General features: G+C 37.1%; 2 protein-coding genes across 2 annotated transcripts; one reads left to right on the forward strand and one right to left on the reverse strand.

Moving 5' to 3' along the window:
* Nucleotides 1-3486: 3486 nt before the first annotated feature.
* Nucleotides 3487-6008, reverse strand: LOC143452183 (uncharacterized). The gene is made up of 7 exons (XM_076953053.1): nt 5912-6008; nt 5685-5842; nt 5226-5462; nt 5004-5129; nt 4714-4839; nt 4503-4615; nt 3487-4051 (listed from the first exon to the last, which is right to left on the reverse strand). Exons 1-7 carry the CDS (start codon nt 5980-5982, stop codon nt 3770-3772), a joined length of 1113 nt encoding a protein of 370 aa, XP_076809168.1. The 5' UTR covers nt 5983-6008; the 3' UTR covers nt 3487-3769.
* Nucleotides 6009-10619: 4611 nt separating this feature from the next.
* On the forward strand, nt 10620-18175 carry LOC143451333 (multidrug resistance-associated protein 1-like). Its single transcript, XM_076951797.1, has 8 exons — nt 10620-10766; nt 11464-11640; nt 11872-11994; nt 12233-12373; nt 13087-13203; nt 16355-16488; nt 16592-16720; nt 17184-18175. Exons 1-8 carry the CDS (start codon nt 10728-10730, stop codon nt 17320-17322), a joined length of 999 nt encoding a protein of 332 aa, XP_076807912.1. The 5' UTR covers nt 10620-10727; the 3' UTR covers nt 17323-18175.
* Nucleotides 18176-21557: the final 3382 nt, after the last annotated feature.

Raw genomic sequence — 21557 nt, forward strand, 5'->3', positions numbered from 1 at the left:
GATGCGATAAATCTCCACCGCCGCTAGCGGTCGTTACCGTGATATCTTCTTTTAAGAAACATCATGTAAAGTAAGGTGTAAAATTTCATAATAACCGTAGAAGAAGCAGAACATGCTAGAAAATCAAAGAAAATACAACACCTGATGGTTTTTCATACAGTGTTGACGAAGGCGATTACGTCAGAGCAAATATTTCTGCAGCCTCGTTGCCATAAAGAAAAAGACAGTGTCGTCATGGTGGAACGAAAACTTATGAGTGCACAGACGTGTACTGCAGATATGATTTTAGCAATTTTCAGTGCCTCTTAAACAAGCAACTGACCCATCTGTACTGGTGAGCCGACTTTAAAGTCAACCTTGTGTGATGAAAACATATTGACGAAAGCATTTTGACTTACAATAATGAAGATTGCAATTAGTTTTCTGCTTTACCCAATGCAGCTGACAACGCAGGAACAGATTCAAACAAGCAGAAGATGAAATTACAGAGTCAGTCCATCTCTCCAGAATATGTAATGGTTGTAAACTAATTTTTTCTTACCTCTCTCTGAGATTACTTCTGCCATTTTCAGACCTTAAAAATCAGTTTTATACTAAAAGTGTAGGCATCTAGTATGCAAAAGTATCTCAGTCACGTGGCTAACAAATATAGGTATTACAACGGGTTTACTGGCAACTCACTTAAACAAGTCAGGCTAACAACTGCAATACACATACTAAATTGGCTGGGATTAAAGCTGATGCGCCGCGACTAGATATAACACAAAGAAACTGGAAGCACATGGTTAGCAAGCAGGTCACGGTTCACAAATGATATAAATCATTATCACTTAAATCAACAACAATGCTAATTTGGACTACTTATTTCATACAATTGTACGGTTAAAATGCATAGCGGTTGATTTGTGTCGCCGGCCAATTTGTTGCCGGTCAGTTGATCAAGGCCAATTGTCGCCGGTTAATTTGTTCATGGTTAATTGACGTGATCCCGTCAGTAACAACTGCTGCAGACTTTTAACAGTTAGTCTCAAGTCTTAACTTAGTAATTCTTAAGCATATATCATTGGTTTTTTGGTGCCAAGCAATGCACAGTGGTTGTTGAGTTAAGACAGCATCTTAAATCGATCGGCGGTACAATTCTAGGATGGCAGTTTTGGCCATAGCGTGGGCATACTTATTCTGACAGCTGGCTGGTTGCTATGTCTCGTCTCTTTGATTTATTTTCTCCTTTGTTGCAGGTTTTGAGTTATTGAAATAGGCTAAATAGTCTGAAATAATAGCAGACTTGTGCTGTTTACCAATGCGCAACAACAGGTCACATGCCGTGACTCTGCTTAAGATACCTTCAAGGAAATTTGTAAAAAAGAAGGAAAGGTTGGAGTGTATTGTGCTGGCTTGCAGAAGCGAAAAGCACATAAAAAACCTATTTTCTCGAGATGCTGTGAAAATGTGTGAAGTGCATTTTGAAAGATATGACATTGTTTTAAGTAAAATTTGTTTTACATACACTTATATGCAGTGCAACTAGTGCATTGAAGAAAGATATTTAAGGTAATGTCATGTTTAGCGTTTGATGCAGTGTTTGTTTTCCATGAGATGGGAATATGGTGAATTAGGCTGTGTTTTTTTCAAAACCAATGGTTTGATGCAGAACTTACATTAAATTTACTAGCGAGTGAGCACAGCATAACACTGCATCTGTAACAAGCTATTAGTGCACACCTTCACTGCGGTTTCAGATTAATATATGTACCATTACAAGTATCAAAATTGCAATCGTTCATGTATGCACAAATAAGAGTTTTTTTGCAGAGGGTTCCCGTGAAGGAGCAGTATCCACTTTGTGTATGAGTATGCCTAAGCTGACTTTTGCGCAGGTTAAAGAAGAGAAGAAGTGAAGATGAGTGAGTGGTTTGATGGATAAGTGGTTTGACCTCATGAATACTAGATTAAATTATAATTCATACAACCCAGACTTGAAACCATATGCAACGATTAATGATCCTCGTCTGAAATGGGTCAATACATTCCTCTCAGAGTTAAAACAATGGAAAAGCAGTTTAACTGGGTCCGTTTCCGAACAGTCAAAGCAGTTTCTGGAGCCATCAAACCTGCGACGGTTTAGTTTCCATATCCATGGCCATTGGTGAAATTCTTGTTGGAAAATAGCCCAGCCCTTTTGGGTTTTTCAGATATTCTCTGCAACAGTCTACACACCAACTAATTATAATGGTTTTTCCCAATTTGCAGTTTCTTGTGGCACCTCTAATTAATTATTTATTAACCAATTTGTCTGGAATTTTGCTTGTTACCTCATTTTAGCCAATGTAAAAAATGGTAGGGTGGTGGGAATTAATTTTTTTCCCATAGGCCCTACATTTCTGGACCACCCTGGTATAGGGGAGACCGGGGTTAGTTGGATAAAATTTTAGGAAAATTTAAACCACCAAAATTCAGAATGATCTTCGAAACATTTATCTAGTCTGGCATAATGACTACGCTGATCTACAACTTATTACAAAAGACTGACCAGAAATTGTTACAGGTTTACGCACAAACTTTATTTTTTCAGACATCAGTCACATTTTTCAACTAACCCCGAAGCCGGGGTTTGTTGGAAAACTACACGGGGTTAGTTGGAAAATATATCAATTTGTTATATACAGTATTCAAAAGTGTCTGTTCTTTGAATGTCAATCAATCTATTGTGGATTGTAGCCCGACAAGTCAACAGGGAAGACAAATTTCTGCTGACAGCGTTTCGTTGATCCGCGTAGATCCACGTTGAGTTTTGCGTTTATACTCGCGCATACTTTCAATTAAAGAGTGTACATAGGCAGGCCTATTTATCGATCTGTATAAAATAACAAGTTCCAACTTAACTGTACGAGGTTGTATAAGTAAAAAATATGAATTCCATCAAGCATTAATAAAATAAATTTTTACTCATATGATTTTACATATTCCAACTAACCCCATTCAAAATTTTCCAACTAACCCCGTATGCACATGGGAGAGAAAACTTACTTTTTATGTAGCCACTAAACCAGGTAATTTAATTGCCTCTGCCTTTTCTGGTACCATGGCACCTACGGTCAATATAGACTAATGAACTTTCAATTGTCTCTCTAGAGCACTATGTTACACTATATTTACCAACAAGCTCGAATTTTAGTTCAAAGTGTAAAAAACAGAAAAACGTGTACCACTCTTATGCTTCTGCTCTGAGACCAATAAAATTAACATGGCGAATAGATAACATCGTTATCAATCACTAAGGGGCAGTAAAGATTTACAAAGATGTTCGGGGAGTACTAAAACTGCGATTTTTCAACTAACCCCGCTGTCCAACTAACCCCGGTCTCCCCTACATATACCAAACACATATACTCTGATCATAACTGCAAAAGTACATTGCTTAAGTCAAAGTTTTTGTCTTATTAAATTACTACTAAGTTACTGTATAAGAGTGGAATAAACAAACAGTGCACGGACACACTAAGATGAAAGCTCCATAACAGTTTACGGGGTAATAGATATGAAAACAAACCATAAACTTGTGCCCGACAAATTGGGTGATACAAATTAAAATAGAATGCTCATAAAACAGGTGTGTAAAAACATTTCGTGACATATCTACAGCAACTGGATGACTGTGTTAATACAATGCAAATTTGGTGCCACGCACCAAAACTATCGGTTACGAATTTCTTATTCAAAATACTTCTTGTCGAGTCCAACGCACCCAGTTGTGAAGTTTACAACATAATTAACAATCGTAAAGATTTTCTTGGCATGCTGCAGTCTTTTCCTTTTCACCAATTGTGATGTTCCTGGTGTAATCAATAGAGGGATTTCCGTGTTTACCACCAGTGACGTGCACAGCGCAATTTATGTACGCGTTTTCTTGGCATGCAGTGTTCTCTTCCATGTAGCCATGTTCAGATTTTCCACTTGTGGTGTTCACGGTATAATTAACGTAAGGATGTTCTTGGCCACCATCAGTGTTATCTTCTGAGTTATTACTAACATTTTCATCGGATTTAGAAACCTGAATGGTTTACACAAAAATAGTTTCTATGCAGTTATGGTCAAAGTAACCGCTTAAGTTACTTAAGTAGAAGTATTATGTTATTGTTAGTATTTGTACTGTTTAAAACTACTGAAGTATGAAGTAGTTTGAGAAGTAGCTATTGATCTAAAATATGAGACCAGGAAAGTACAAATTACCAAGAGCTTGCTAAAAGCAATACAACTGCAAAGAAATACATAAATTTATGAAGTTTGTCAATGGTGAAAAAGGTTGGGGAGCACTGCGCTAGAAAGTTATTTGTTTGTTTTGCTGTTATTGTTGCGGGTCTATTATTAAATGCGTTTTTGCCATGACAGGGTAACAGGTATCCTTGTAAACACTCGCTGGGCGACATGCCCTTGCGTTGCTTAGTATAGCTTAATTGGACAACGTAAAACATCCTTAAAAAGGTTAAGAAACATTGACCTACCCGAACAACCATGAAAACAAAACCGGGAATTACTATCACGGTTAAGGTCACAGCAACCGCGATGATGCCGATTGTTGAAGATTCCAATGCCGCCGTCAGGTTTTCCAATAGGGCTGAAAAGTTCATTGCATCAAGACATAACAAAATCTCAAGCTCACGGATGTTGTGTTACAATCGAGCAACGATTTTATTATGGATACAACGAACGTACCTGTACAATTTGTTCCATTTCCGGTATATCCTGTGAGGCATCTACAGTAATAACTGCCATTGGTGTTCATGCACTCTGCGTTGGCGTGACAAACAGTGCTCGAATTGTGTTCACATTCGTCGATATCTGCAATTCCAAATTTAAAACAAATTACTTTTGGCCACGAATTACACTGAAAATAACGCAAAGATATTGGATAGTTTGATATAACAAATTTTTTGTAAGAGCTGGAGCAAACCAGATGACCATCAAACATTTAACTTAATTGCAGTTTCGTTGCAAAACATTACCAGAACAAGTTGTGCCATTTCCAGTGAATCCAATAAAGCAGCTACAGTAATAACTGCCATTGGTGTTCATGCACTCTGCATTTGCGTGACAAGTTGTGTTCACAATGCTTATGCATTCGTCGATATCTGAAATTCCAAATTTAAAACAAATTACTGTACCATTGGCCACGAATTACGCTATATAGATAAACCTGGAACACTACAGTTAACAATAATTTATACCGTTTGAACAGCATGTTCCTGACCATCCTTTTGTGCAGGAGCATACGGAAGACATCAATACTCCACCGTTATAGCACACCCGATTACACGGCCTACTTTCCGCAGTTACTGTGGGACAGGATGCACCACCGCAAGATGCGTTTATTGCTGCTTTACGTGTTCGGTTAGAAAGACCATCTCCACCACAAGTAGCCGAGCAAGAATTCCAAGATGTCCAAGCCGACATTTTGCAATCCACTACAAAGTAATTGAAGAATACTGAAGTATAAGTACTTTGGCGTAACTGATTAAGAAACCAAGTCAAAGACCATGCCTGTCTCGCCTTTGAAAACTATTGAAGCATGGTATAAATGTACTAAGAGCGTAGTTTGATATAAGTTAATGTTTATTCACTTAAAACTGTACTGTTGTTTACTTAAGTCAATAATTCTAGCCAGATTTCATTGTTATGGAGCTCACCTGGACAGCAGACGTCGTTGCAATTTCTAGCACCAGGAAGAGAACAAGATCCACAGGCCCCTTGTGGTCTTGTTACAACGGGACTTTCAATTCCGCCTCCGCAAGATGCAGAGCAGGATCCCCATGACCAACTGCATGAAGAAGAATCGCATCGTCGCCTGAAATGACATACATTTATGGAAAAAGATAACTTCAGTATTATCTTTGGTTGGCTGTCAAAGCTTTACCTTCGCCAAGCTTCTCCAAATGAACCCAAATAAACAATAGATATTAAACAAATAGAAAGACTGGTTTGCATTTTTGTTCTGCAAATAATTACACAAGGTTCGCTGTAATGAAACTGAAAATAAGTGAACGTAATTCGTTTTTTTGTTTATCTCTTTCATGTTACATTTGCTTCTGAAAAATCTCTTCGATGCTATCTGAATCTAAATGTTTTTCTTTGCTGCTCCTTTTAAAGATATCACTATTTTTCGTTTATCTTTTCCAAAATAAATTCTCGCATTTTGAACAATTTTGGTTAATACGTGCATCAGCATACTTACAGTAACCTTCTTGCTACTTAATGCAATTTATATCGTGTTAAGAGTTCTGTTATCAATCCTTAACAGCAAATTATTTTATCAAGGACTTTGTTTAGCTATGTGAGATGTTTTACCTCATGATCCACAGTGAAGCTCCAAAGAACATATATGGTATACACTACAGTAACGCCCCCACACAATTTATTTAAAGAGCGTACGTCATATAACGGCTTGTGTGCGGTTTCCGTAGGCCATGAAGTTTCATACATCATGCCAACACTTGTATGATTCGAAAGAGACTTATTTACAGTTTTAACCGTTTTGTTGACAAGTGATGTTTGATGAATTTTTTGCAATTTCTTTTGTAATTCATTACATTGCTATTTGCTAAAATCTCCAACAGATGCTTGTTATGTTTAAATACGTTCATATAACATTATTGTCTATGATATAGCTTGGTATGTTGCTGTTACAGTCGATATATTCATTATGTTTAATAGTGATTGAGATAGGCATCTTATCGATGACAACACAACAATGTAGGCTAGCTACAAATAGTAGCCTATTCGAAGCGGTTGACAAATGTGTTCCGGTTTTAGCTCGAGCATAGATCACAATTTGATCGAGGAAATCGATTAAGTACCTAATTGGGAGGTGTTAAAATATATCATCACCCGCAATAAACATTTCAACAAGCAAACATTGTAGTGAAGTGGGGCAACCTGTCAAGTTTAGCTACCATATGCAACCTATTTCATTACATATTTGTGAAATTGTTGACCAATGAAACTGTTAGTTCATTCATGATATTTTACGTGATTTCCTTCTTTCCTAAGTGGCACACCACCTAATGGGGAAACAGTATGCTTAACTTTAATTTCCGTTAATTGCTATTAATTAATTTAATTACTATTCCCTTTAAGTTTGTGTCGTACCGGTGTCATTCGGATTACCTTACGAGGTCATTCAATTCTACTAGCCGTCGTGTGTGCACGCTCTGTGTGAGCGGATGTTGAATTGCATCAATCTATTACAAGGTGTCAGAATAAACCATCTTCTTCATGGAGAAAACACCCCATTCGTATACTTTCCGCCCATACAAATGGTCCAGAGTACGGGAATGTTTTCCCATTGGAATGGCCGGAAGTATGCCTTTCTTACCCTAGACTTAGAGTAAGATATATGCCTTCGGAATGGGGAGAATTTTACTTCGGCACAAGTATGGTTTGTGAACCCAATCCGTCTATTTTTTCAAACCATTAAAATGGACCTGCTTTCAGCAATGGGGTTTCCCACAAACCATTTTTCTGCCGAAGTAAACATCTCCCCATTCCAAATGCATATATCTTACTCTAGGGTAAGAAAGGCATAGGCTACTTCCTGCCATTCGAATGGGAAAATATTACCGCACTTTCACCCATTTCAATATGCGGAAAGCAGACGAATCGGGTGGAGAAAAGTATACCTACGCCAGCGCCAATGAAATGGAGTACAGAAACGTCCCTGAGAACTGGATTCGATTCATTCAAAGCGTCAAGCTTTACATGACAGCTATAGGACACGACTCAAAAGCGGACAAAGCCAAGTCCTCTCTGCTGCTTTGTGTCATGGAGGAAGAAGCTATTCAAATCTACAACTTTTTTAAGTTTGAAACCGAACAAGAGCTTAAGTTTGACAACGTTGTTGCGAAATTCGAAGCTTACTGCTGTCCAAAAAAGAACGTAACATTTGAACGCTACAAATTACACACTTGCATTCAGAAAGTAGACTAAATCATCGACGAGTATGTAACTCAGTTGAAAGTCATTGCTAAGAATTGTGAATTTGAACACCACGACAAATCACTCATTCTTGACAAAGTAATATGCGGCATTCTTGATCACCAACTTCAAGAAGCTCTCTTACGAGAAGATTGACATTCGACAAGCCCATGTCAATCTGCCGAGCAAAGGAACTCAGCAAGTCACAGGCTTCTGCTATCGGCGAGAACTCAACAACATCGATAACCATCGACATGGTTGAGTCAAAGGGCGCAAATGGCCAGCGTCGACGCAACTCCAACTGTGCAAAGTGTGGCAGAGATCATCAACTTGGACGATGTCCGGCTTTCGGAAAGTCGTGCTACCACTGCGGAGGGCGAAACCACATTGCAAGGTTTTGCAAATGGTCTCGAACCAGTCAAATTTTAACTAACCGAAGACCAAGAACTGTCCGAATCAAAAAACGTAGAGTTTGTTATTGTTAACTGCAAAGACTAAAAATTATCAATTAGCCTATGCCCTATAGCAGGGGTGGGCAAACTATTTGAACCCGAGAGCCGCTTTGGTTGTTAAATTTTTACTGACGAGCCAAGTCATAAGAACTTATGACGTCATAAATAATTTATGTCGTTTAATTGTTCCATATCTGCATTCCTCAATCGAAAAATATCGTTAAATTTGGATAATTAATAACTTGTCATCAATGCTGGCCTAAATAAGGAAAAGAAAAAGAGAGAAACGTTCATAAACAGTACTCTTGGTAGTCTTTGCAATTTTATTGAAATTTTACGATTCGACTAGAAGAGCCACAAAAAACATGCCGAAGAGCCGCAGTTTGCCCTATAGGAATGAAATCTTTTAAGCTGCTTGGCCTGAAACAACGGGTGTCCACCGTCCACGAGACAAATCCTTATTCCACTCTCCTGCACGAATTCAAAAAACATTTTTTAATGGTCTGGGTTGTCTTCCAGGTGAGCATATCATAAGAGTCCACCTAGAGTCCGGTAGTCCACCCCTCAAAAAAAGTTTCATTTGCCATGAGAGAAACTAAGAAACGAGTTAATACGTCTCGAAGAGCTTAATGTAATTGTAAAAGTACATGAACCTACTCCTTGGGTTAACTCGCTAAGAGTGGTAAATAAAAAGAATGACAACTTATGCCCGTGTCTTGATCCGCACAATTTAAATCACTGGAGTTAATAGGATTAAACGTAACTAATAACCCACTACAATTCAATTGTCGGTGCACCACACTAATAAGGAACATAGGATCGCTACTTTGCGTCTTCTGAAATATAAAAAGGTAGCTAGTTGGCTAATGAAGGCCTATTATCCAAGAATCTCGCTGTGAGACAGAGTGGAATTCCCTTAAAGTTAACGAATTAATATACAACGACCTATGAAGGACTACCGTCTACCAACTTTACCTAACCTATACGGACACGGTAACATCGAAAGTTTATGGATATCAAAGAAACCTAGTCCAGCAACACGTTTTTAAACGTTTTTGCTTTAATTTATGTCAACTTTTTTGCATGCTTCATATGCCATTAAGGTAACATAATTTATTTGTTATCATGTTTTATTACTAAATTTTTGCTACGAAATGAAATGCAGGCAAACTGAGTTTGAGGTATCGTATTAGGGGAAAAACCATAATAGTGAAACGCGTGTGTTATGTTTACTGTGTTGAAATGTAATTTTGCAGTTACAAAACTAACTTATGACTTACAGGCAACTAGATAATCGGCAAAGCCAAAATTCAGTTGAGTAGTGTGGTTTTATCGTTTATTTTTCACAGTAAATTTTGTTTGTTTAGTGAAATGTATAGTTTAAATATGCAGTTTGGTGAAATGTTTAGTGTAATTATGCAGTTTAGTGAAAAGTCGTACTGTGCATTCATTTCTCTAGCATAAAGCCCATTTATATGACCGTTTAAGACCAATCCGAATCCCACTCGCCATCAATCCCAGATTCCTACTCTCTCGTTTGCAGCAAAGAGAAAACAGCTCATCGGATTCGAAACGCGCTTGCTTCGATCCAACAAAATGTGTGGTTTTTTGAGCCGGAAACGGAAAGGCTATAGACTAGTCTAGTGGCCATGCCAGTAGCTAAGCTAGACCAAGTAATATTTTAGTAGCCTACCAAAAATTTAATAACCTTTGTTTGATTGAGAAGTGAAATATCCACATCTGTGTAGTGTGTAACAGTAGTCATTCTATTGATTTCGTCTCGCTAGGATATTGGACAATTTTTTGTGAATATTGCCCCAAAAGCTTATCTTTCACTTGCATTGACTTTAAATCAATGTACAACAAAGGTTATTTAGAGAAATATGGTTAATTTCCAATTTTAAACCGACCTGCAAAAAGCATTTCCTCACTCCAAATGATTTCAATCCGATACCGAGCATGTAAATTGGAGGCTTTGTGGGATCGAATACTTGACGTCATTTCAAGTCGACTTGAGCTTCAATCTGTGTCAGCTATGATGTAAATAGGTTTAACTGAGATTGACCATTTTTAGCTCGGTGGTGGAGTCATGGCAGCGACTCCCTTTGCAAATATTTCAGTCTCGGCTTGTAGGCCTATACAATGGTACATAATATTGTGTAACTTTGTAACCTAACCTTACATTGCTTTTGCAGACAAATCAAGCATAGACAGTTTTCATGATTATGGATTCATGAGTGTTGTTTGATTTTCTGAAATTTCATAAAACGAAAGTTGCTTTGCAGTTTACACTGTTTCCATCATAAAATGAACCTTACTGTGTTTTGCGGAAATGAGGACTTTTTTGTAAGTGGCAAAGTTTTAGACATGATGGAATGTGCAACGCATACCATCCTTGTTCATTATAAGTAGTTACTTTAGTATTATTTAGTATTTATTATAGTATTTTACGTATTTTAAGTATTTACTTTATAAAAGTGTTTATAAAACTTTTTGTGTGAAAAACTTTGCTCCTGAATGTTGGCTTGTCCTATGTGTGCATCTGTTACAATTAGTTAATAAAGTACAACTTTCATTTGACTGTTCAGTTACTGCATACACTTGTTTAGGATTTAACTGTTGTTGGTACGTATTGTTTACTTGTCATTGTAGTTTGACCGCCAATGGCAGATAGAGATGTCCAAATTTCAACATGCTTGTCAGGAAATTTATCTGTTTTATACCTTGCTCTTCTTTCTGCCTCGTTTCATTTAGCTTTCTGTATGAAAAGTGCGACGACATGCTTGTTGTTTTTTTTGGTTCTTATGTAATCTGTCTGCCTTCCCATTTTAATGCACTTCAAGTTAACGAGTTTAATGTCGAATGACGCAAAGATCACTGACGCAGCCATGTTGCGATGGTAATCATACTTTACCAATGCAACCAAAAATATTTTTGACTGATGCTCTACAAAAGACAGTGATTGATTTGTGCAGTAAAGTTAAAATAGCTTTTTGCAGTATTAAAACTTCGTTGTCAGTAACGTTTACATTTTACTTTATAGGACCCCAACGAAGTATTTAACTCTTCAAATCCAAAGTTGAGTTTATGCTTTCAACACACAGTTCTTGATTTGACACCATGTGCATATATGCTTATCTTCAGTGTGCCCTACTATTTTGTTTATCGAAATTCCAAAGATAAAGCCATAAGACCATCCAAACTCTTTACAGCAAGAATGGTAATTTGATTTAGAAATTTCTCGTATTTCCTACAAAAATCTAATTATGTATCATAAACAATGTATTAAGAGCGATTATGTTTAAAGATTTTTTTCTGCTGATGAGAAAATCCTTCACATTCCTTTTATTAAACCATTTATGTCATATTTACTACGTTTTTCAAATAAAGTTAGTACCGGTATATAACAAAAGGCAGATCTAAAATATGTAATTGTGATACATTTTTGAAGATATTTACCTCGGTTTTGTTCTTACTTGCGTTAGCAAACTTTGGCTATGGCATTTGGAAATTTACGCAAACGAAAGTAGGCTTGGTGTACATAATATCACCTTGTCTTTTGGCTATTGGAATGGTAAGTTTTAAATTAACTGTTTTTATAGTTGATGTTCTATAATAATTTGTTTCAATTCATGTCGACTATACTGAAAATTAAATAACTTACATTTTGATTGTGTTGCAGAAACCATAACCTTTCTCGTTTTTTGAATATAAAGTATACGATCAGTTAGAATACTTACAGTTAAATTTTATAGCAAAACTTTAGGTCTATGTCAGATCTCTGACGTCAAACAAATTTATAATGGTTTCAGGCCAAAGCAATTTTCTTTTTGAATTTTGATCGCAAGAAAGGAATTCAGTCTTCAGGATTGCTGACTTGTTTCTGGATATGGTATCTTGTATTGTGGGCTTTAATTTTTAAAAGTCAGGTTGACAAACTTTTAGAAAAAACAGTGAGTGCATATTTACCAGTTATCTTTTGAGCTGTGATTAATTTTTATAGAAAACTATGGAATATAACCATGGATAATATGATAACCTACTTTACGAAGTCTGTTCGAAAAGTATATCTAAAATCTAACTGTAATCTAAAATCTAAAAGTAATCTTGCACATACTATTGTTAATTTTGTTCTTTGCTTATATATAAACCTTCAATTCTTAATACGCCTTTCCCTGCATTCGTACTTTATGTTCCATTTTGCATACTTGCTGTGTGCTATGTGACAATTCATGTCAATCTGTGACACAGTGAATTCTTTTCTATCTTTTAACTACCCTTGGTTGAGGTTCCTGGCATTAAATATGCACCTGAGAACTTTGCAAAAGCATTGCCTTTTGTTCCTTTTTTGGCTAACCATGACAGTTTAGGTCTGGTTACAGGGGCTTCAATTGTGATCATTCAGATACTATGACCAAAATGTTTCGGTGTCAAAATGGTCACACTAAGCACTACCTCTGTACTCAAATTATTACTCAAAAATTGTTGGCAGTCTCAAATGCAGTCAAGAACACTTATAAGTTAAGAAAACACAACCATTGGAAAGATTCTCACAAAAAGCAGTAGTCTTCTAAATATATTAGTGAACCTTATTGCTAAATAATAATCTGTCAAAAGGTTTCTTTACCTTGAGAATTCTGAGTACTAAAACCTTCATTTTTTTCAGCCATTGAATGAAAGTGAATTATTCAGATATGTGACCTTCTTTATCTCGTATAGCTGTGTCCTTGCCCTTTTCATCATGTGTTTTTTCGTAGATCGTCCTCCGGCTCATACAACTTATGTAAGTATTTTATGTGCTATTTGTTAGCATTTTCGCCAAATTATTTATGCAATTAAGTTATTTCTTTTTGATTCCTGGTGACTATATATTATATACATTTTGTAAGCAGAATATTTAGGCATTGAAGTTGTATGCTGTCAATATAAAACATAATAAATTTTATTGCATAGTTTTTAAGGGCATTTCATCCTCTTTTAGGTTAACTAGGTTTCTATTTTTCATGCAATCTGATTCCTATCTGTTTGTTTAAGATTACGGAGATAGAGATGGATATGCAGAGGTCACTGCTTGTCTTAACTTCTGTTATTCGGACTTAATTTACCTGCCGAATTAATGATCTGACTCCGTGGTTGCGTGCGGTTAGAATGCTCTAACCTTACGTCTACTAACCGCAAGTTCTTACGATTAACAGATACCGTTTATCAGAAGCAATCCTTTATTGTAGGAACTGTACAGATTCCGAGTATAATACAAACACAAACTTAACATTCACCATTTTAAACAAGTCTAACGAATTACAATTTACGCGAATAACGTAGCACGTTCGTACGATTCTGTATCTCTCTGTCTGCGCGCTTACTCGCACAGAAGTTTGAGCTTATAACAGCGTAGAGCGCTGTGAACGGAAATATTCAACACAAAATACACGAACATTTCAAAACGCGCGAACGATAAGCACAAAGCGTTGGCAATGGGAATTTACCTTCAGTTAAAACTAGGATGTTATGAAACCACCTGGTAACGTACTAAACGGCGTTTTCACATAAAGTTATTTAGAGCAAGTTCCCAAATATTAAATGATAATTGCAGTTTTATCAATGAACAATATTTCAATAAGTAAATGGCGAATACGTTCCCACAAATGATATAATGGTATTGGAAGTGGCTCCCAGGCCACTACATTCCTCCCCCGCTACTGAAGGGAAAAAATTGACAATTAAAACGTAACATTCTGATTACAACAAGGAGCATGCAAAACGACGGAAAATCGGTAACGATACAAGCACAAGACAAAGCGACGCAGCAAAGAGAAGGTTATTACTTATTAGGCATGCACTACGCAAGATATACACTAAAAAATGTCGGCCGACAACTACAAAGGGAAATGGCAAAAGGTTACATGCATAAGACATTAACGGCACCGAAAAACAAGTTGATACAATTAAAGAAACTCAAAGTGTGTGAGTGTTCGCGAACTCATCACGGGACGACGCAGCGGGCGGCGCGTCATCAGAAGATCCAGAAGAAGAAGACGGTTTGTCACGAGAACGTCGAAGCAAACGTGACGGTTGAGTTTGTTGTGGGCGTCCATCTCGTGCTTGCTGTTGGTTGCGCCCAGCGTGAATACGGGATACAAGAGATCTGGCATACCGCAGATGCTGCGGAGATGATCGGATAAACCCGATGGTATGGAAGAAGGCCAACATCAAGGCAAGTAGTTGCAGGATGAATATAAGGGCTGAGAGAAATGGATTCGTAATCTGCGACAATGCAAGCAGTAGTGTTTGTTTTGCGGCGTGCGCGAATGTGTCGGCGACGTAGGAGCCGTTGATCATAGTTTCATCAGTAGTAGTAAGACTTGTTATGACATGTCGCATTTTCTCCTTAAGCAGGTTGGCTTCAGACATAGAGCTGAGCAGCGATTGAAGGTCAGTGAACGAGTCGGAGTCAGGTAGCTCGTTGAGAATCTTCTCGTAGTCGGGAGCGTTGTAGTTGATGTGTATAGTCGACAAAGGTAAGTTGAGTTGGTGCACCTGCACATGTTCGTGCGATAAGGTGTAGTTGTGATAAAGGACAGTGTGTCCCAGAACTCGGAAGACAAAACTTCTAGCCGGTCGATACGATTCCAGCAGATGAACTCCCGGTAAGACAATGTTGTCTGAAATGAGTTGGCCGTATTGACTGTGGCCGTTTTGATCGCGATAAAGGATGAGAGGGCGTTGACTGAATGCGTTTCTGTACGCAAGTGACGGTAAGACGGTACCGTTGATAGAGTGACATGTTGCTCTGGACATAAAATCTCCAAGGCTGGAACCCATGGCTTGATGTCCAAGAGTGGAAGAGAGTATCTCAGTAGGGAAAATCTTCCCAACTGCTTTGTAGAGTGTGCCAATCAGCTTCGTGAGTTGACAATGTAGGAACTTGTTCTCTTCGTTGAACGTAGTGAGAACTTCGGAAATGAGAGCGAAACATGTAAGCAGCAAACAAATGAACATGTTGTGTTTGTAATCAGAGAAACGTTTCGGTGGAATGATTTTGCAACCAGTCCAAGAAGTCCTGAATGTGGCAGAAGAGGTTGTAGCGTCGTCATCATCGTCGTCTTCGTCATCTCCGTCAGAAACTGAACTACTTTGAGCTGGAGCCATTGCTGTCGTTGTTGTTAAATCAACTTGTTTACAAGAATAAAGTTAGCAGTACCAGCTTCATTGAAACACGTCGGGTCAACGTCGGTGGTCATCAAAATGCAGAGGTCACTGCTTGTCTTAACTTCTGTTATTCGGACTTAATTTACCTGCCGAATTAATGATCTGACTCCGTGGTTGCGTGCGGTTAGAATGCTCTAACCTTACGTCTACTAACCGCAAGTTCTTACGATTAACAGATACCGTTTATCAGAAGCAATCCTTTATTGTAGGAACTGTACAGATTCCGAGTATAATACAAACACAAACTTAACATTCACCATTTTAAACAAGTCTAACGAATTACAATTTATGCGAATAACGTAGCACGTTCGTACGATTCTGTATCTCTCTGTCTGCGCGCTTACTCGCACAGAAGTTTGAGCTTATAACAGCGTAGAGCGCTGTGAACGGAAATATTCAACACAAAATACACGAACATTTCAAAACGCGCGAACGATAAGCACAAAGCGTTGGCAATGGGAATTTACCTTCAGTTAAAACTAGGATGTTATGAAACCACCTGGTAACGTACTAAACGGCGTTTTCACATAAAGTTATTTAGAGCAAGTTCCCAAATATTAAATGATAATTGCAGTTTTATCAATGAACAATATTTCAATAAGTAAATGGCGAATACGTTCCCACAAATGATATAATGGTATTGGAAGTGGCTCCCAGGCCACTACAGATAAATGTTTTAGAAAAATTTTTAAATTTCTGGCCTTTCACTTTCATTCCTTTTCCAGGATCCTTATTCAGATGAGTCTCAGTTACTTCAAACCGAAACAAACATTGAAGAAGAAATTTTCACGGAAAAAAATCCTTGCCCAGAGCCAACCTCGTCATTTCTATCAAAAATATTTTTTCAGTGGTTTTCAAGGTAGTTACTGAGATCAGTTTTATGATAGTTACAAGTTTGATCGATGTTTTTCTTCCACTTTCTCTACAAAGTATATTTTCAAAATTGATTGCATGTTCATCAGTTTAATTGTTCTGGGTTATAAACGACCTTTGATGGATGGCGACCTGTGGGATTTAAGGAAATCAGATAAAGCAGGAAGAGTGTCTAGACATTTTTTGTCAAATTGGAATAAAGAAAAAGAAAAAAGGAAGTAAGTGTAAATATATTAAATTTGTTTCCTACAATAATTTAAATACAAATTACGAACCCAAAAGCTTAACGCAAAACCAAAGAAGTATCAAAATATAATTGGCATCCTGCCTTGTTATCTATAATGTTGATGACTGCCAGTTAAGTCCACACTTGTGCAATGTTAGCAATTAACAGAGTTTTCAATAAATTTGTGTTCATCCAATAATGTTGGGCCAATTTACCAGGCCGTAAGAGCATTTGTATCATTTGTGCATTTGTCCCGCTGCATAATTTTGTTTTTGAATTTAATTTTTTCTTTTTAGTTTCCCACTTTATCCAATACCTGTTTGTTTCTTTGTTCACTGGTCTGTGGACCAAATGTTTCCTGCAGGCGTAATTCTAATCTCTGCATCGTACATAAGTTAGGGCTACTACCTGCAACTTACTCAGTTATGAAAATTTAATTTCTATCAATTGGATAGCAATTATATTGAAGAGTCATTGAAGAATCATGAAGAATCATCAATTATATTGAAGATCAAGAAAGCTTATATTGATTTACACCAGGCTTTAACCAAAGTTTTACTGAGTTCTCAAGCTGCAGAACTTATCCTACATTAATTAAACTATCAAAAACGCTTAATTATGAAGACACCACATGTTTTCTGTAGAAAATTCGACCGTCATTTTCACTATAATCATTTCATTTTCATGTAGTGCTAGTTTAAACTCATAATAAAGTCTACAGCCAGTAAAATTTCGTAAAACCATTTAGTTATGTCTCATTTGTGAGACGGCCAATATGTCATGTTTAACACCTAGGCTTGTTTGTTGATGTATATGCTTTACAAATGAATTTTCAGCTTTCCTTGTTTTTATTTAACTTTATTCGTCGGCTCTGGCTGAATTTACGCGAAAATAAGACTAAGCTGGTTTAACACCAGCATTTGCGCGGGCTATTTTTAATAATCTTTTTCGGACGTGAAATATTTAGCTTTGAAATGAATAAACTGAAGGCGGTTCTGTGGTAACTTATTAGCATATCGTGAAACCATAATGTTTGCTACGAAAAGCTCGCTGACACGAAAATACCTCATTTTATGAACATGAAAGTATACTTGTGTTTAATAGAAATCTTTCACATGGTTGTGGTTTTCGTTTTTAATGTATTACTTATTATTGAATGATGAATTTATATTGACCGTAAGAAGTAGACCATGCTTGGTTCACGTTATCCTGTTTGTAGAACGAAATATGCGCCGCATCAAGTGAAAATTCTCAACACTTTTCCGATAACCTGTGTTCTATGGAATTTGTTATATAACTTTGTTAGACCAAAGAACGCTTTATGTCGTAGTTTTCAATATAAAGCTTGTTATGGCAAGAAGGATGACAAAATTGAACAAATGTAGCCATGTATTCACAGGTATTAGAATTTTTAATTAATATTTTTGCTGTTTTACCGGCACCATCATACCAGGTTTTTATGAAGCGTAATGATTTTTCCAAAATAACCATCCACGGTTTGCAGACGTCATGGTACCTTGTAAGCTGTCAAGAGTTTGTCTATATCTGACGGCTCAAACAAGCAGAGTTTTCTTTAATTTTAAAAACCTTGGAATGCAATTCGTGGGTAGTATCCGCTACTTCGATTTTGAAAACAGTGAGAAAAAATCATGGGGCCAGTGCTAACTTTTAAAGAAGGGCCGATGATATGTTTTGAGTTATATCTAAGGTTCAGTGTTAACGAAATAATTTTCCTGCAAAACATACAAAAAAATATGAAACTGCACTGTAAGTCGATCCACTTTAAATTGTCAGTGGCAAACTTAATCTTCATTATTATATTTCTCTGCATATACTGGATATACCTTTGTACAACTTAATTTTTGTTGCAAAAATGATTTAATACCTTAAGTTTTGTTAAAGGCATAAGATATTTGTAAAAATATATAATACTTGTTAAAAGTTTTCTCCTCAAAGTTTTGCAATTATCCGAGTGGTTGTCTGAATGGAAATACACCTTCGCTTAAATATACGTTAAATTTTCATAGTGTCTGTAAACTTCTTTCCGTGTTGTGTGATAATGCCCGCTCTAAGTATTTCGCCTAAATACGGGCCGTACAGCAACCGCAAGGGGTCAACAACATCATCATTTCCATTATCTTTTGTTGTGGCGTCGCGTTTACAAGCCCGAGCTTAGTGATTAGCAATTAGATTGCGACAGTAAGCAGTTTTCCACACGACCTAATATCACCAGCGACTCGGCCGTTGAAAATTAAAAAGTGCGTCGCCTGTTGACACCATCTACACGTGGCTCCACGTAGAGAAATTTAAACCGTTGTGTAAACGAAAATGCGTTTGACTTTGACAGATCATTTTGGTAAGAGAAAGCCAAGCTCTGCATTGACACACGTTTATACACTTTCTAGTATTTTAATGAGCTCCAAACCCTCAACTTAAAGAGAAAAAAGAAGTCGTTGCCTTTGTCATTCTCGCATATGATTAATTCAAGACCTCTCAGACGCAAAAGACCTCGGATGACGATAAAACAAATGCATAAACTGTCGCTTTTCCTTCCAATTTCGTATTTTTCTTTTGTTATGGTTGCTTTGACGAAACGAGCCCTTCACGTCTCTGTTTGCCGTCAAAACGATTAGCGTCACGAATCCCTTGACAAATTCGACTTTGTTTATGTTCGGCGTCGTGAAGTAAAACGGAAAGGAACGGGGACACGTCAGAGAAGCAGACAAAGATAAGAGAAAAATCCAACGCAGATTTACGTCACCATCGAAAGGCAAAAGGCAAAGAAGGCAATGGTAGCCACCTCATTCACTGTATTTTTGCTTCACATCAAGCTTCCACGATCTAAAAGGGTTTTGATTGACAGGCCGATCTTGCCCTTTTTACGGGTTTACAAAAAGCCGTCTCCTCAAGGTGAGATGTGAATTATACAAAAAACGAATCTTGAATCTAAGTATAATATTTAATTAATTTAACTCACCTTTCATGGTCGAAACAAAGGTTTCCACAACATCTCCTTTCGGAAGGTGCAAACTTCTTTGAAAACGTGGAATTGTTTTCAGATAACAGCCAATTATCTAATAAGAAAATAAAAGTAGCCGTGTATAGCTGTAAAGTAGGTCAATTCTCGCTTGAATACGCTTCAATACATACCTGTAAAACCAATGTACATTTTGGACATGGGCTTTATTTCCGTGTGAGTTTAACGATTTTCTCTTATTCTTCGGTAAAATCTCTTAAAATGTATAGTTGTCAGGTTTTACGTTGACTGTTTACGTCACTTTTGTGGTCAATTTAACATGCTTGTTTCAAACTTTGCGGTTGCAATGACACGAGTTTATCCCACATTAAATGCAATCACACGTGACTTTTTAGAAAATAGTTTCACACTTTGCAAATTACCTCAAATGAACATCTAAAGTGGTAATAACAGTAAAAACTCACTTTCCTAAAATTTTTCGATTTTTAAGGTTCCGTCGAAAACACAACTGATGTAGTCGAGTGTTCCTTCATATAGAAATGTTCTGCTGTATAAACACAGCTTAAGTTCATGCAGCACAAATCTAGTAAAAAGAAGGCACCGAAAGAAATGATTTGTAGATTTGCTTAAGCTTAGTTGTCTTCAAGGGACAAGAACTTAATTTTACGCTTTTATTTATGTTTATATCCATGATTGAGAAAATAGTAGCGTACTAAGACGGCTAAATATCTTGATCAGGCTTTCAACGGAGTAAAACAAAGTCACATATTGTTTGCAAAGAGACCATTATTTTATGAACGTGTTTGACAGTTTGCTCAGATAACGGCGATTCAACTTTGCGATGGTGAGGAACTACCTGCTGGTGTTCCTTTCGCTTTCGTTTTGCTGCCTGACGTGACATTACAAAGAATAGACAGACATAAGAAATACGTTAAGTAAAATTAATGATGCGATAAATCCCCACTGCCGCTAGCGGTCGTTACCGTGATATCTTTTTTGAAGAAACATTATGTAAAGTAAGGTGTAAAATTTCATAATAACCGTAGAAGAAGCAAAAGATGCTAGAAAATCAAACGAAATACAACACCTGATGGTTTTTCATACAGTGTTGACAAAGGAGGTAACGTCAGAGCAAATATTTCCGCAGCCTCGTTGCCATAAAGAAAAAGATAGTGTCGTCATGGTGGACCGAAAACTTACGAGTGCACAGCCGTGTACTGCAGATAAGATTTTAGCAATTTTCAGTGCCTCTTAAACAAGCAACTGACCCATCTGTACTGGAGAGCTGAGTATGTGCCGACTTTACAGTCAACCTTGTGTGATGAAAGCATATTGACGAGACACGTCTGTGGCTTGCTTTTTGACTTACAATATATGCAGATGGCAATTAGTTTTCTGCTTTACCCAATGCAGCTGACAACGCAGGAACAAATTCAAACAAGCAAAAATGAAATTACAGAGCCAATCAATTGATTGATTGACGGAAAAGAGTGAGTTTCGTCTAAAATGTGCGTACATTATGGAAGGCGTTAAAATGAGCTGCAGATCAACTTGTATTGCAAACAAAAATGCAATAAGAGATCATGTATTTTTAAATTTGTTCAAGGAAGGCGAAGATAAGATATGAAGGTATAGGCCCCAAATTTCTGTTTTCCTATTACTATTTTGCCCAGTAACTTCTACCTATCAGACATGAGATTCGGGATGAAATCTAACGGTGGTAACTTAAACACTGCTGTGAAAATTGTACCTGCGTTGATTGTGTAGGCCAAATTATTGCAGCTCAGTACTTGCTAGATGTTATTGATGTAGTTTTACAAGTTGATGAAAATGAATTAGCAATCTTAAAATA

This window comes from Clavelina lepadiformis, chromosome 4 (genome assembly GCF_947623445.1).
Source record: "Clavelina lepadiformis chromosome 4, kaClaLepa1.1, whole genome shotgun sequence".
Classification (NCBI taxonomy): Eukaryota; Metazoa; Chordata; class Ascidiacea; order Aplousobranchia; family Clavelinidae; genus Clavelina; species Clavelina lepadiformis.

Coding starts and splice junctions, on each gene's coding strand:
- LOC143452183 (XM_076953053.1), bottom strand. CDS start 5,982: ATGCAAACCAGTCTTTCTATTTGTTTAATATCTATTGTTTATTTGGGT. Junction 5,463..5,684: donor CAACGACGTCTGCTGTCCAG/GTGAGCTCCATA, acceptor ATTACTTTGTAG/TGGATTGCAAAATGTCGGCT. Junction 4,616..4,713: donor AAATGGAACAAATTGTACAG/GTACGTTCGTTG, acceptor TGAACTTTTCAG/CCCTATTGGAAAACCTGACG.
- LOC143451333 (XM_076951797.1), top strand. CDS start 10,728: ATGAACCTTACTGTGTTTTGCGGAAATGAGGACTTTTTT. Junction 11,995..12,232: donor GTCTTTTGGCTATTGGAATG/GTAAGTTTTAAA, acceptor TAATGGTTTCAG/GCCAAAGCAATTTTCTTTTT. Junction 12,374..13,086: donor ACAAACTTTTAGAAAAAACA/GTGAGTGCATAT, acceptor CATTTTTTTCAG/CCATTGAATGAAAGTGAATT.